This window comes from Barbus barbus, assembly GCF_936440315.1.
Source record: "Barbus barbus genome assembly, chromosome: 33".
Classification (NCBI taxonomy): domain Eukaryota; kingdom Metazoa; phylum Chordata; class Actinopteri; order Cypriniformes; family Cyprinidae; genus Barbus; species Barbus barbus.
In genome coordinates, this window is record NC_136761.1 from 21,812,802 (window position 1) to 21,829,232 (window position 16,431).

At 37.3% G+C, this 16,431-nt stretch overlaps 1 protein-coding gene across 1 annotated transcript; it reads left to right on the forward strand.

Moving 5' to 3' along the window:
- Nucleotides 1–1,831: 1,831 nt before the first annotated feature.
- Nucleotides 1,832–2,926, forward strand: LOC306852858 (P2Y purinoceptor 4-like; the record flags this gene model as incomplete). The annotated part of the gene is made up of 1 exon (XM_079389978.1): nucleotides 1,832–2,926. One exon carries the CDS (start codon nucleotides 1,832–1,834, stop codon nucleotides 2,924–2,926), a length of 1,095 nt encoding a protein of 364 aa, XP_079246104.1.
- Nucleotides 2,927–16,431: the final 13,505 nt, after the last annotated feature.

The following is a 16,431-nucleotide window of genomic DNA, read 5'->3' on the forward strand; positions in this document are numbered from 1 at the left end:
ATTTCATGACATAAATTGTAATTTAATGTTTGTTTATTTTTTTTTATAACATCCTAGATGCCAGTGATATACAATAACCCAATGTCAAATAAATTTGAAAACTATATCACAGATTATTTAACTTCAAACTATGTAGTTTATTACTGCAGCCAACATCATAAAACAATTGTGCAAATATTCAATGTGAACTTTAACTCAGAGAAGCATAGCAGTCATGCACCATATTATGGCACTCCAACTGATCACCAGCAGATAAAAGGCTTTCTTGCAGTAACCTTTTGTCCTGTTCATTTAGCTTTCCAGACACTCAATCTACCATTTTTACATCGTCTGACCGGGCCAAACTCGGGTCATATTATGTACCTAACAGCACACATTGGTGATCTGATATAAACGTGTGTGATTATTTCTGAGTTGCTAAAGAATCAGTTAGAGCAAATGAGCATTAAGGTCTCCTTTCTAAACCAGACATGCACTAAATGGGTCAAATGGGACTGTATTTTAACTTTTTACTAAATATTAACTTTATTCCAAACAAATATGCAAAAGATCCCCTAGAACTCTTGGGAAACACATATTTCTTTATTACCTCTGTCACTGGATATGGAAAACCTGGAACTTCTTTGGAACTTCAGTGCATTATAATGGGATACATTTTGGGATAAAGACACAATTCCTTGCATATGTGGCACACACAGTCACATGGCTTGCTGGAAGTGAAATAGAATAAAGGAAGGCCATTTGGGGATAATTAGAACCAACTAAAACGTTTCTAAAATATCCTGGAATTAAAATATTAAGAGTGTCTGTCTGGAGTTGCTTTATACAACGGAAAGAAAACAGCACCATATGTGAGTGCGTTAGGGTTAAAGTTTCGTATGTTACCTTCAAGGATTTTATCATAAAAACTGGGCTGTATCGAGAGTCAACATGTTATGTTTAAAGGGCATGTGAGATGAGCTTCGATTGTAAATTACTGTCTGTGTGATGGGCAAAGATAGCAGAAACTGATAAGAGCTCAAGCGATTTAGTTTGGGAAAATTACATTAAGGAATAACTTAGTAGAAAAAGAAGAGTTCCTCTTTTAATATCTAAGACTAGGTCTTTTAATGCCTTAGCAGGTTTCTCGTAGTATGTGAAAAAAAAAATGATGAGATATTGACCTAAACGTTGGTGAACTAGTCTTGAGGATCTGAAGGGAGAAACTATGTCTCTGATTGCCCGCCCCTCAGCTGCTGCTCTCACCTAGTGCAGCGGATCAAGCGCGCGCAGTCCGAGAAATCTGGATGCGTAAACCTTTTAAACAAGTTGTTTTTTTCAACATTAGTGTCCAACATCTAAGTTCATGTTTTGATCTGTGAAGGGTCGTGTTTACCTCGTTCAGCTGAGTGAACGGTAAGTTTTAGCACGTGAAAACAACTCCGCGTACTCTCCTTTCTACCTCTGTTTTCCATACAAATTTAGGTCTCATATACCCTAAATGTGTTTCTTTCCGTTTTGTGATTTATTACAAAACAGCATGGTTCTGAAACGGGAGATATTAGATTATCTCGGAAATTGAGTTATGAGAATAAGTTTTCATATTCGGATATGGATTTTGAATATTGTTTTAGACCTAAACCCTATGATGAGTCAAAAATCTGACTTCTAAGCACACAAAACTTATAATCCTGTCTATTCTTTGTAGACACTTTCAGTCAGTAGTTTATGTTGATTTTATAGCTTGTGATATAATGTTATACACTGAAATCTACTTTATTTTGTGTTGACTTCTTACTTGCTGCTTCTAAAAATGGCTATAAACATCTTTTGTTGTTATTTTAACAGAGAAATGAATTCATACTTAAGGAAAGGCGTCTCAGGGAATTTGTCCCTTCCGCACACCACACTGATACCAAGGTCTGAGAAGGAAGTGAATTTCAGCTGTCTCTTCAATGAGGAGTTCAAGTATATTCTGCTACCTGTATCATACTCCCTAGTGTGTTTCCTGGGATTGATACTTAACTCTGTGGCTCTGTGGATGTTCATCACTAAGATGAGGCCTTGGAAACCCAGTACGGTTTATATGTTCCATCTGGCCCTGTCGGACACGCTCTACGTGCTCTCCTTGCCTATGCTCATATACTACTATGCAAACCGCAGCCACTGGCCTTTTGGGGTTTTTCTCTGTAAGATTGTGCGGTTTCTTTTCTATGCTAACTTGTACTGCAGTATCCTGTTTCTCACTTGCATCAGTGTGCACCGCTACCTTGGTATCTGTCACCCAATTCGTGCTCTGACTTTGATCAAGCCACGCCGTGCCCACTTGGTGTGTGGTTTTGTCTGGACAGCTGTGATAGCCTGCCTGGTGCCCAAGCTGATTTTTGTCAACACTTCTCAAAGAGGAAATGACACTTTGTGTCACGATACCAGCCACCCAGATGAATTTCACAACTATGTTACCTACAACTCAGTGGTGATGGTCCTGCTGTTTATCCTGCCATTTCTGGTCATCATGGTCTGCTACTGTTTAATGGCACGGGCCCTTTGCCAACCCCGAAAGGGCCTGTCCCAAAGTCAACCGAGTTCATCCCGGAAGAAGTCCATTAAACTTATCATAGTGGTGCTGGTTGTGTTTGCGATCTGCTTTGTACCCTTTCACATCACTCGTTCGCTCTACTACGCCTACCGTATTCTAGACGCAGATTGCAAGTCCCTTAATATCGTCAACTTTGCTTATAAAATCACTCGCCCACTTGCTAGCGTGAACAGTTGTTTGGACCCCATCCTCTACTTCCTGGCAGGGGGTCACTACCGCACTAAACTCCTCAGAGCGTTCAATAGACAAACTCCGAACACTCGTTCTACTGCATATGCGCATGATAACAGTATCGGGCTGGCCTTTAAGAACCCAGATGCCCAAACTGGCACTGAGTCGAGACTCTAGATTCACATACCCAGACATTTTGGGTAATCTTTTAAAAAGCAGTTCTGGAAGACATCCCAAGCATTCTCTTTCAACAGTCATCGTTCTGCAGATAGAATTCAGGACAGTCTTGTAAACCTAGATTAAAGTAAAGGAATCTATTTGGAGAAAGGATGTGGTTTGCTTCCTTTGTGCACTCCTAATTTTTTTTTTTCATTCAGTGTGATTGCTGGTGCAGAGGAACTGCAGCTTGTTTTATAAAAGCTCTGATGGCCAATCACTCCTGGTTACTTGTAATGTTGAAATTTTTCATTGTTGGTCAAGAACACAGCTTGGCCGTGTTGGGGTTCTGTCAACACTGAAAACAAAACCTGCTCTATATCCCAGAGATGGACTCTGGCTTGTGACTGTTACTACAGAAATGCCAGTGCAAAGCCTTTTGTGCGTTCTGTCATGTCTGAAGGTCCTATGTTTGGAATTGAACTTAGGACTTGAGTTTTCATAGAATTTAACCAATGAAAGAAATGAATTTTGTATTGATTATTAAAGAATAACCTTCCATGTTGATACTGAAAACATTTGTAAAGATAAGATAAAATGCTGTTAAAATGTCATTTATTTGAATCAAACAGAGTTGGAAAGGCACGTTGAGTAAAAAAGGTGAATGGTTGTTGGGGAGGTTGAAATTCAAGCTGCAGTTGTGCAGTTATCCTCGCTTGGCTTGCTTCATTCCTCGTACAGATGTTTTTCTCCTTTGGCGGAGCAGATCTACAGCTGTGTTGCTGTACATGTGTGTTTGTGTATTTGTAAGTATTTGCATAGCAGGGCTGAATGAAGGAAAAAAAGCTTGAAGAAATGAGATCCGTTTTGGTGTATTGAGGAGAGATTTTTTTTTTCTGGATGTAACCTCTTTGGGAATATTTAAGAGTTTATGCATTTTATTATTTCATGTTTAGATTCTTTTAAAGTATTGTTATATTTTATGAAGGTTGTCTGGTCATGGTGTTTGTTTAATTTTAAATTGTATTTACGTAATGTGTTTTGTATTTACTTTGAAGTGGCTTTCTGTGTATATACTGAAGTGGAGGTTTTCTGTGTATATCCTGTATCTGTTTTATATGCCCCTCTCTGATACAAACAAAATCACAACTAAAATAATCAGAAGAAGAGACCATACTTGTTTACAAAATACTTCAGTAGAATTAAAGGATCTATATTATTTACAGCAGGCTAGAAAATGTGTTGTAAAGCTAATAATTTATGTCTGCTGTGTGCTTTTTTTATACGGCCAAGCATTTATGGATCATTTACCATTTTTTTAAAAATATTTTGTACACTGAAATGTATTTTTGTATAACTATTTATATCTATCCATACTGTACAGTATGAGATTGTGGGTGCCATACACAGACCAAAAGATTTAATTGTTTAAAGTAAAAAATTGACATTTTCAAATGTTATTATCCAGTAGAAAATGCTTTTATTAGTATTATTTTTTAACATAGATATTACTTAGAGCTTAGAGCAAATTACGAAGAAATCATTTGATATATTTGTGTGATATGGCATAATATGGCATTTTTTTTTTTGGTGAAATAGTGATGCTCTTGGGGCTCTCTCGGGGAAGCTCTTCATTTTTTTCCTTTTGGTCAGTAGAGGTCCCCAGAGCTGTTTTCAAATGTTTCTAATAAGGAATGAGTGAATGGACTTAATACCCACATCTCCTCTGTCTAGTGATAAACAGACCTGTTGGATGCTGCTTTTGTTGTGGGGTTGTTCAGGTCATGAATAGTTTAATATGCACAGGAGATAGAGGGTTAATGTCCCCCTTCTTATCTTGAACTAAAATCACCCTGAATATTTGGAAACAAATGGCATTAAAGTCAAGTCAAGGCCCATACACAATACACGCATATAAACAAAAAGATGACTACAGTGTGGACTAAGTTTATGGATTTCTGTTTAAAATGGGATAACATCTGCAAATAACCTATGTGAATAATACAATTAAAAGCAAACAAACAAGTGTTTGAGTGTTGCCAATTGCAAGTTTTGTTTTTGAAGTGGTAAGCCTGCTTTTATTGTAATACTTCTACAGGTAAATATTATACACGTATATGTTGTTGTTAAAGAGGGTGGGTGAAGTTCTAAGTCTGACATTTATTTCTCTTTAATAGTCCTGATTTTCCCTCCCCCTCTGTCTCTCATGTCCTCATGTTTTCATCCTCTCATTCTTGTGCACGGCCCAAGGACAAGGGTTGGGAGAAATCAATGTTGTGAGCACCGCAATACAATACTCATAAAAGACATTGAGCAATAAAAAATTTAACTGCCGGAGAAGCATGGTTTTTCCCATCAGTTCTAGCAATAAGTAACCTTTATGCATTTTATTTCTTGTTCACCGACATAAAAGCGCTTTTACACAGTCTAAAGAGAATTGATTTCTTTGGTCACAAAAACATGTTTTCGATCAATCTCTGTATAGCTCTGTAAAATGGTAATAACTGAGTGGATGTTCATATTAATCTATGAAACAACAAAACACAGTGTGTGGTGTGTACACACACACACACATTAGGCATCAAACCAAGTTTAATACAGCTTTAGTTTTTTCTCTGTACATTGAAATGTGTCCTGAGCAAAAAAATAATGACTATCATACATTTTTACCATGATTTGCAAAGACACGCACTAAAATGTCATTCAGTGTAACAATAGTTCGTATAACAAAAGATCTGGCCAGGAAAATTTAGAACAAGAATCATTAGGTGACATAAATATATGTTTTTTTAAATTTAAATTTGAATCTTTACCAATCTGTGCCACTATATCCTTCAAATCACCAACGTTTACCTATTTGTTAGCAAGAAATTTGAAATCATTTAAAATAAAGTATTTTTTGCTTTTACTCTTTTATATATTTTAATAAGTATTTGAATTAATTTTTACATAAATATATCTGTTATACTGAGTGACAACAGAACATTATTTTGCCCATATTTTGACATTTTTATTTTCACTGAAGTTATTTGAAACATTTAAAGTAATTTAATTAGATGCAGACACCTATAATATATATATATATATATATGCACACACACATAGATGTAGTTCAAGTGTGTGTGTTTTTTTGTTTTTTTTAGGAGAAAGATGACATGATCCTCAGGCAGCCCATCATGCCCATCAAAAAGGTGTTGTGACAGCAACGTCTCTATAGAAGATTGTGTAAGTTCATTCACATGTTTTTTACACTCCCACATGTTACTTTATTGTCAACAACAAAAACATGACATCTGCAAAAAATCTGCATGTTAGCATTAAACCTGATTTATATAAAGGTAGATGAGGAGTTAAGGTTTTACTTTCCCATCATACAGACGTTCTGTTTCTACCTACTGAGACGTACTTTTTATAAGCAAACTGTTCAACCTGGGTGCCTGATGACTACTTTCATGGTCTCTGTTCTGTTGTTTGTCACATTCGAGAATAAATGAATGATTTCAAGGACGTGGACAAGGACTGAGATGCTGAGAGTGGAGAGGAAGAGTGACATAAAGAGGAAAGAAGTTCATTACCGAGCTGAAAAGGAGGCAAATGGCTTTCATAGTCGCCATGGGAACAGGGCTTTCTCTCCCTGACAAACCTATAATAAGGTACTTCACTGGCCTAAACACAATTATTGCATGCTAAAAAGGGAAATATTGCTTTCCAGTGTAATAGGTGGTAGATATTGATTCACATGGGTGTTCAAGCAGACCTTCAGTATAAATGTTTGTTTAATTTGCCTCTTAATTCAGATTTTGGCTCATGAACATTTTCACAAAAAACTTTTCTTAATCCTATTAAGCTGACAAAGCAGTGAATGAAGGGGGAACAATCTATAAGAGCAATTTTGTAGTTGTTTTAATATTCATTCAAGGCTAAAGCCAAAAGCCAAACAGCCATATATTGTGAAATAAATTTCACAATATTACAACTACGCCACATTTTTTAGAAAAATAATTAAATTGTAACACTAAAAGACACAAAGTATCTAATAAGATTACTGCTATAGGGTCAAAGATGAAAAGGCTTCTCAAGCATCAAAACAATAAGTGTAATACAGCTTTGAATTGTTGTTGTAGTTTTTCAATACATTAAGAAGTGTCCTGTTTAATTAAACTGTTTTTTTTTTTATGCAAAATATAAATATCATACATTTTTACCATGATTTCCAGAAAACATCCACTAAAACGTCATTATGTGTAACAATCTTGTCAGGCATATTCAACACAAGAATCAATTTATGACATAATAAAAGACTAAATAGTTTTACCCCAAATATTAATTACTTGTAATTACATTTAAAAAAAAATTTCACTTATTCTTTTATATATTTTAGTACAGGTAAGAATAAGCATGTTGTTTTATTTGTATTCAATATTTACATAAATATAAGTGTTACACTAAATGACAATGAAACATTATTTCACCCACATTTTGACATTTTATTCTCCCAAAACTTATTTTAAACCTTAAAAGTAGACATTTAACTTGCATTTAATGTGTTTTCTATGTATATAAAATCACTTTTGTAAAATGTCTTTTGATGTGGACACCCTATAACATTTTAATAATACTGCTTAATTGCATATAGATGAAAGTGAAAGTAAAATAGTACAATTTATTAGGGTTTATTAAAAAGATTCAAGATATAAAAGTATAAGCAAAAAGTCATTCAAATATTATTTACATTTATTCGTTTAAAAATGTAATGTAGATTTTTTTTATTAATTGAAATAAGGCATATAAAAATCTTCGAAGTATTGAAATCACAATATTGAATGTAATGAGGGATAAATTGCTAATAAAATCCTTGACTTCAGTCAGCCAGAGGGTTACTGATCAATCTGGTCCAGGGGCAGCAGGGATGCTGGAGGCTCACGGCTGCGCTGGAGGCCTGGCTGTATGTGGCTGATGATCACACATATAGAGCCGGGAGCTGTGTGTAGGGGTCACTGGGGATTAAATAGCCCAAATCAGCTGGACCACCCCGACCTGGGCAAATTGTTTTAAACCCCATTACAGCAGTCTCACTATTTCCTTCTTATCAAGCCCCCTGCAGCTTCTCATTAATATTCCAGATATATGGCCGTGCACTCTGTATCATTGTCTATTAATGAGACAGATAATCATTCATTCAATTATCAGACCGTCAGCCCACGACCGTGCCCACCGGGTTAGCCTGGTTTCTCAGTCGCCGGGCAGGCTGGAACAGAGGGGTGCCAGTCAGGAGGTGAGGGTGATAGCAGGGATTACACCATATTAAAGCCTTTAATAAAACAAACAGCTTGGGAGGGTTAATGCAGAACAGGATTCAGGAGACCAGATAGCTGGCTTCTGTTTTTTTTTTTTTTTTTAGACAAACTTTTGAACAAGAAAAATTCCTGATTAAACAGGCACAGTCAACACTTTTAAACTGTGATGTGACTTGTGTGTTGACACGCTCTTTCTCATCTGAATGTTGACCCTGACCTCTGTTGGTCAGAAGCTGCTGAGAGATCAAGTGCATTGTTGATTCATGCTGAGCAGCTCAGATCTGTTCTTCTGCTGTGAGGGCAACTGCCTGGGCCATGACAAACCACTGAGGACAGTGATAAACATGTCTCTTAATTGACATACACGCACGTAAGCATACATCAGAGCAACCAGCAAAGCAAGTGCACTCACTCTCCTTGAATGAACTTAACTTCTGTATGCGCCAAGCTTTTGCTGTCAGCGGAAGGCTGGGAGACGCCGGTCCGAGAGGGTCAAATGAGAACGTGGAAAAGATAGGAGGTGAAATGTTAACAAAATCATAGAAAATCCTGAGTTTGATAAATTCCTGCATTTTAAATGAACAGAGGCGGCCGCGGCTGTGGGAGAGCTTTGTCGCCGGCCCATTTTCTCGGCACAAGGAGCGCAGTCCCGGGGTCAGCGAAGTTACGAAAGTAATTAAAGCAGCTTGATTCACCGCCTGCTGCAGAGAAAAGAAAGCAAGCTGTCATTCTGATTTAGAAAAATAAATTACAATTTTAATAAAGGGATGTGGGATGGGGGTGCTGCGCTGTCTGGGAGCTTGCTTGCTTGGATGGGGAAGGCAGCGGGAGGGGGTGGTCTAAGGGTTTCTAGCTGCCTACTTATCAATAGTTGCAATTTTTTGAAACCACATCGGTATTACATTGCGGAGGCACAAGTGCCCTAAAAAAGAGAAAACCCGGGGAACATTAACATACTGATTTCATGCGCGTGGCAAAGGGTCTGTGCCAATATCAGAGAGGACTCAGCACTCCTATTGTCTGCTAGAACTCTGGTCTCCTCTGATATGAAAATTCAATTATATTATAACTAGATCTCGCGCTGCGTTTTGACAGTCGATGGTAGCGTTTTGCCAGCTGCATCAGTGTGGGGGACCAGAGGGTCCTGATAGCGCTGAGGCATCCTTTCAGCCATTGACATGTTTTCGGGGGACAAGATTACTTAAATGTGTCGCATTTAAGGGAGGAGAGTTAATCTAATGCATTGCCATTATCTCTCTCAGGTAATTCCAATACCACCCCCAATCTGCGTGTTTATGCGCATGCACATCCTCTCATATTCCCACTTACACTACACTGCCATCAGATTCGCCGCTGTCTCTCTGCTCGGCACAATGTGTGTTTATTTTTATTTTTTTTATCTAGTCATTGCCTGTAAATAAACAGGAAGTTTTGGCTGACGGGAATCGTTTTCTAAACAGCAAGCACTTTTTAAGTGACAGCTTTCATGGCTCTCTGAGAACTCGGGTTATTCAGTCTGAATGGCCTGAGAAGTGAGTTAAGTTGTCATTGAATTGCTTACATTCATTAATTATTTTGCACAAGAGGTGCGGAGTGTGGAACTGTACCTTGTTAAAATGTATTGAAATGTTAAAATACATTGCTTCACTCATTTAACTTATGCCTTCTGAAATGTGTTCTTCAGAACATGTAGAACTCCAAAGAGCAAACTCCGTGAACTTTGTACAGTTCCTTTGCATCATTTCCTGTCACTACTGACTAGAGGAAGATGAATGAATGTGTTTTATGTTCATCAATGCCATTTTTGTGTCCTCCTGTCTAGATGTTTAGATGGTGTACTTACTGTTATGTTCAGGTCAACTTTAGGCAGTTGTAGTTCACCTTTAAAGAAGATATTTTGAAAGCCAAATTGGTCCATTGTCATTTTGACCCCCCACTGACTTGGACAAAAACAGTTTATTCTCTCTTGTTTCATATTCCATGGAGTAAAGAAAGTCATACAGATTTGGGACGACATGAGGTAAATGATAACAGTTTTCATTTTTGGGTGAACTATCCCTTTAAGATGTGATGATGATATTTGAATGTAGGAATAGAATATAGTATAGATAAGGCTAGAGAGCACCGAGTGAGTTGGAGAGTGTAGATATACTAGGAATCTTGATTGAGTTTCTTCCTTTCATTGTGTGTGTGTGTGTGGTTCTGTGTGAGAGAGGCCAAGACACAGGAAACGCCCCCCTCTTCAGCCCACAGCCCTGAGACCTAAGAGTGGACCCCCCATTAACCCAGCACACAGCACACACATACCTGCCTCCCCTCATTAGGCCGTGTTGAAGTACATGCTCACCCAAAAGAAGAATAGAAATCCTAATTAGTATTCTCTGCAGGGCCACAACCATTAGCACTTAATTAGCACAGAGAGCACCCCTCTTTCCGGGTGTGGGGTTGGGAAGGGGGGTTACTTTGAGTACAATATTTCTGCATATTTGCTGTATGCCTTGGCCATGAAGAGTTCGCTTTTGTTTCGCATGTGTGCTTGTGTTTGAACACACATTTCTGCGCTGTGCTGTGTTCCAGCAGCTTCATATGGTTGCACATGGTCCGTTGAGTAAAATTGTTGCCTTTTGTTTCATTTGCCTAAAGATATGACAGTTATGGATCACGTCTGGATTTATTGTCATTTGCTTTTATGGTACAGAAAATAAGCAATATATACACTGCAGTAAATGCAATTAGGTCAGTTACTCATTTTTTTTATTCAATCTGTTAATTTATTTGGAAATAATAAAAATGGCATTCATATATACTAATTTAATACATCTGTTTTATGAATTTAAATTGTATTCTTGGGAGGACATGAAGATTTCAGGGTGTCACAGCTGTCTTTATCTTAATGAAGAAATGAATAAAATCAAATAAAACAACAAATAAATGTGCTTCTGTTTAAGTATATATATAAACAGAAGCACAAAGTATTTTTCTTTTCAAATAAAAGTTATTGAAAATTCTGTCTGCAAAATTCAGCATTCAAGTCATGCAGGGAAAACACAGTAACAAAAATGTCATGATGCAGGAAATATCATATTGACATTATTGACATCAGTCTCTGCAGAGCCTCAGGACTATGTCAAGGTCTATAAGTCTCTTAAAATATCAGATAATTGGCCTTTTCTATCACAAGGCAAGTTTAGTTCAGGTTGCAAAATAAAGACAGGTGCAAAATATAGACGTGCAAAAGGCGGTACAATTGCTCCAAAAATATATTTATGAATGATTAATTCATGATATCTGATATTTTATGTTTAGACTTGCACAAAATATGGATGATGGGGATCTTATTCTCTTTCCCTATTCGTCCTTCAACTGCTTTCAGTCCTCGGCTGAGCCCAGGGCCGGTGCCACCTTTCACTTCCTGAAACTTTAGAGGTGGAGAGCCATCATTTGACAATTTGGCCTGAATGGGGCGGCCGGCAGATTGAATGTCGTTTTCCCACCAGGCTTCTCCATCCAGCCCAGCGTGGAGGGAGTTAGACGAGGAGGATTGGGTGTAATGTGCAGAGTAAAATTAGCACTTTGATGGCAGGTAATGGTTTGAGATGAGTGTCACTGACGTAGATTTCCAGGAAGATCTCTCTTTCTCCCTGCAGCTTGCTCTCTCTTCCCCTACACACCTGTAAAATCAGACTGGGCTGGCCTCTGCTGTCAAGGCTGTAATTTGTCCCTGATCAATATAATTATGCAATTCCAGTGGCCTCCTCCCACTCAGATGGACAGTTTTCCGGGTGACTAATCCCATACTTTAAACCCTGGGAAGTCACACAGACCAGATGCAGAGCACACCTCACAGCAGTCCAAATTAAGTTCCTTTAAAAGTCCTGATTACAGCATAATTACTGGAAAACAAATGCATAATAAGTGGCGGCAGTTAAACTCCCTGTTTTGATATACTGTTACAATGTAATTTTAGTGAAACAAAACTGCCCCCTGTGGCATGTATGGTAATGATGTGGATAACAGCCGTCTGTGGTCGGTGGGGTGTGAATGTGATGATGGCCTTTAGATGGGGCTACGGGTGGAGTCACAGTAGCAGTGATTTCTCACTTTTTCTTAATGAAACAGAATTATGCCACTTTGCGTAGAGAGCATAAATTCAACAGAAATTCTTTACCTCACATATACATATCTAATTATGAAATCAAATTAACCTATAAGAATTCCCTCTATGTTTATATAAGGCTTCATTTTCCCCAGGTTGCACACTGACAGATGGGTGCCGAGGGCTGTGTTAAATGTCTTTATTAATCTGTGCCTGTCATTTTGACAAAGATGGAAATAAAACACCACTTACTGTCAGGAGCCATCAAGACAATCAGAACAACAATTAAAGGCTGAAATACATGAGCGCGGAAAGGTCATCATTTATATGGCAATTTAGGAACATTGCATTGCTTCTATTTGGCCTGTTGACTGTTAATCCTTTACAAAATTCTTTCAATAATTATTATTATATTTAGTGCTGTCAAACGATTAATCGCGATTAATCGCATCCAAAAAAAAGTTTTTGTTTACATAATATATGAGTGTGTACTGTGTATATTTATTGTATATATATATATATATACATAAGTAAACACAGTACACATACATTATATTATTATGTAAGCAAAAACTTATTTTGGATGTGATTAATCGTGATTAATCGTTTGAGAGCACTTATTATATTATATTATATTATATTATATTATATTATATTATATTATATTATAATAATATATATTATATTATAATAATATATATTATATTATAATAATATATATTATATTATAATAATATATATTATATTATAATAATATATATTATATTAACAAACCCCAGTCATGCTGTAACCATGAGCACTGGGCATCTTGTCTAAGCTTCAAAAGTAACATTCTGTTTTGTTTTATTTAAGATTCTCTCAGTCGCTACTCTGTCATATGCTGTGCTGTTCTTCAGGAACTCCAGGTCAGTTTCCCTACCAAGTTTTATGGCCTGCCATGTTGTCCATTCTGCTCAGCTATTTAAAAAATGTTGAATATCAACAATGGCTTTCACTGGGGCATTGTCAACTTTTGTATGAAGCAATCTTGGCTGAATGCGATGGCTCCCAGTGCAGGGAGGGCTCGGCTCGGCGCTACGGAATGGAAGACTGCCGCACGCCTGCCCGTCTCTCTCTCGTCTCGGCTCAAAGCGGCACGGTTTGAGAGTCTTACCCGGCTCTCTCCTGCTAAACAGTCTGCAGGACCCTAAAGACGCAGAGGAAAGGATTTAGAAGAGCGGCTGTGCAATGGTGAGTGTCTTTCTGGAAAACTGCAGCTGTGGGCTGGAGTACATTTAGTGGTGGTGGTGGGGTGGGGTGGGGGGGCTTGTTCAGGGGTGGGGGTGGGTGTATTTTATTAGCTTTTCACTTCAGTCCAGAGGCTACACAGGCTGAACTGTTTTTAGAATTTTACTTTTGACACAAAAAACATTAAGTTGTTTGTGAGACTTCTTGTTGTTCATCAGTGTCAAATTAAGTCAAGGGCTGTCATTCTGTTAAGTCATCATTTGTTAAAGCAGTCATTCTGCATCAGCTCTGCATCATGAATTAATTATTGGATGATAGTACTCCCTAAAGAGTATTCATAACCATTTCCTTATTTAATCATCAGTCTTGAGTGTTCAGATTGAAAGACTTCCAATATTCTAATATTCTGCAAGATTCTCAATTAAATTCCAAGTTATTTTATTTCAATTTTAAAAATGTAAAATTGTTGAGATTACAGATTCATTTCTTGCCTAATTTCTTGACATATTTAAAAAAAAAAAAAAAAATATATATATATATATATATATATATATGTATTTATATAAATTGATTAAAATATACCAAAAAAAAGGTTTTATTGACAAAAAGATGACACTAGTCCCTATGGAGCAGTGCTCTGTCTGTGCCACATACAGTCAATACGTAGCTCTGAAAGGTAGTCGAATGTCTTTGTCAGGCTGTCACAGAGAGGAAGCAGTTAGCGTCTGCGAAGTGTCCCCGCCAGTGCAACCGCAACAGCTTGTATCTGCTATTGACATGTCAGTTTCCAGGGCTTTGAGCTGTCAGCCCTACTTCGCCCTTCTCACCCCAGCAGAAAGCGAGAGAGCGGAAGAAAGAGGGTGTTTGTGTGCAGGTTGGCAAACTGCCATATTAGCAGCAAACGAGAATACATGATAAAAATAGAGAAAGGCAGTAATGCACATTTGCTCCCGAAGGACCTTTAAGTGGGTCATTTTAAGTACTGTTCAGATTAGGAAATAACTTGGTCCATCAGGACTTTCCTCCCTGGTGGGCCAAACCAGTAACGAGTTTAATAAGTATAAAGATGTCGGTGGACTAACCCTATGAGGTTATTTTTAAGGAGTAGCAAATATTGAAAACATTAGGGGCAGTGCACTATGCACATGTAGTGTCCACTTATGAGGGTCCGGTATAGTCCTCTGTGTCTCCTCTGTGTCTCTCTCTGCCAAGGTGAACAGATTCATCCCCAGGCACCCAATCCATTATCCTGTCAACAACAGCAGGTCCCTGCCACAGTTAGCAGCAACACTGGCCGTAATGAAATCATCAGTAATCCCAAAACTCATCTCATCGTACCCAAGGTAATTAATGCATTTGGAGGGCGATGGCAAACTCTTAATTAAATTATGCTTCTTTTAATGAGGCCTTTATGTAGGGTAAATTTATGGCCAGTATCTCCATTATCAAGTGCTCGGCGCTCAACAGAGATTCGTCATTTTCACCTCAAATCACTCGCAGATTACCGTAATGAAGCCCATGATTAATATATCAATTTATACTTGTTTGTTTCTTTCCTCCAGATTTAATAAATTACCCAGCGTAATTAGTTCTTCAGGATTTTGCCACTGCCAAAACCTCAGTTCTCGCTAATAATGCAGAAAGTATTATTGTTACGTATTAATTTTAGAATAATTTGGAGATAACAACTTTGCGGCATTAATCATATTACAAAATTGGGTGTATTTAATTAATTAAAGATATACCCTGCAAATTAATTGTGCATTTTCACAATATTATCTTAACTAATGAAGGTCTGACGAAGCCGTTTCATTTTTAAAAGGCACCAGATTAGTGGGATCTTAATTATGTTTAAAACAAAAGCCATCTGCTTGCCACATTTGGTGCAAAGCAAAATCAGACAACTCAGCATTCTCTGCTAAACAAAAAAAGAGAAAGTTTCTATTGTTTTGGAGAAACTGTAGTACATGGAAATGATTCAAAAGATACATGGGAAATAATGAGGTCTGTAATTAGCCAATGATGGCATTTCAGTGATGGCAAATCTGATCCATTTCTGCAAGTCTGACTGACAAAAGACAACATGGAGCTAACAAAATACTTTCTGTGTATTTTGCTCAGGATGTGATATTTATTTATATGGAACTTATTAAAAATGTAAGTTTTTCATTTCACTTTAGTTATTTTTATTTATTCTTGTCTTGTGTTTTGAAAAAAAAAAATCATCTCTAGGCATGACACCCTAATCGTTTGTCTGACAGGCACTTATTCTTGAGACATTATAAACATTTTCACATTGCTGATGTGCAGGAGACAGAGATAGCGCTTTAACACATTGAGAAATTCCTTCACAGACACATTTAGCTAAAGCTAATAACACCTCCAAACTCAAAGACAATTGCTTGTGCTGTTAGAATTTGCTCAGTGATTTAATCAAAACTATATTTATAGTAATTTTCTGCTAAATTAAATCAGCGGTTTAATTGAAATTAGCTTTCACTGGGTTAGGATAAATGTAGTTAAAACTATTTTCATTTAACGCATCATGTACTAAATGTGGTTTTATTAATGTTTCGCTTAAAATTTTCCTCCTGAAAGTTAAAGATATTGTAGAAAAATGTTGTCATTGGGGAGCAAATAGGGACTGTGTATTCAGACCATGTGCTGCATGCCTTAATGTCCCTGCAGATGATGTGTGCACATTAGCTTTTTGCTGCATTAGATCAGAAATCCTATTCATCACTGACTGGGCTAAAGAGCTTCTCAAATGTGCCTTTATGCTTCTGTTGCAACATACTTCTCTTATGTACTGTGTGCTTACTGGGAAAATGATCACACTCCTTGTAAATATATACATAAGTGGCATAAATACAATACATCTGTATGTATTTGTATGTCGTGCACAC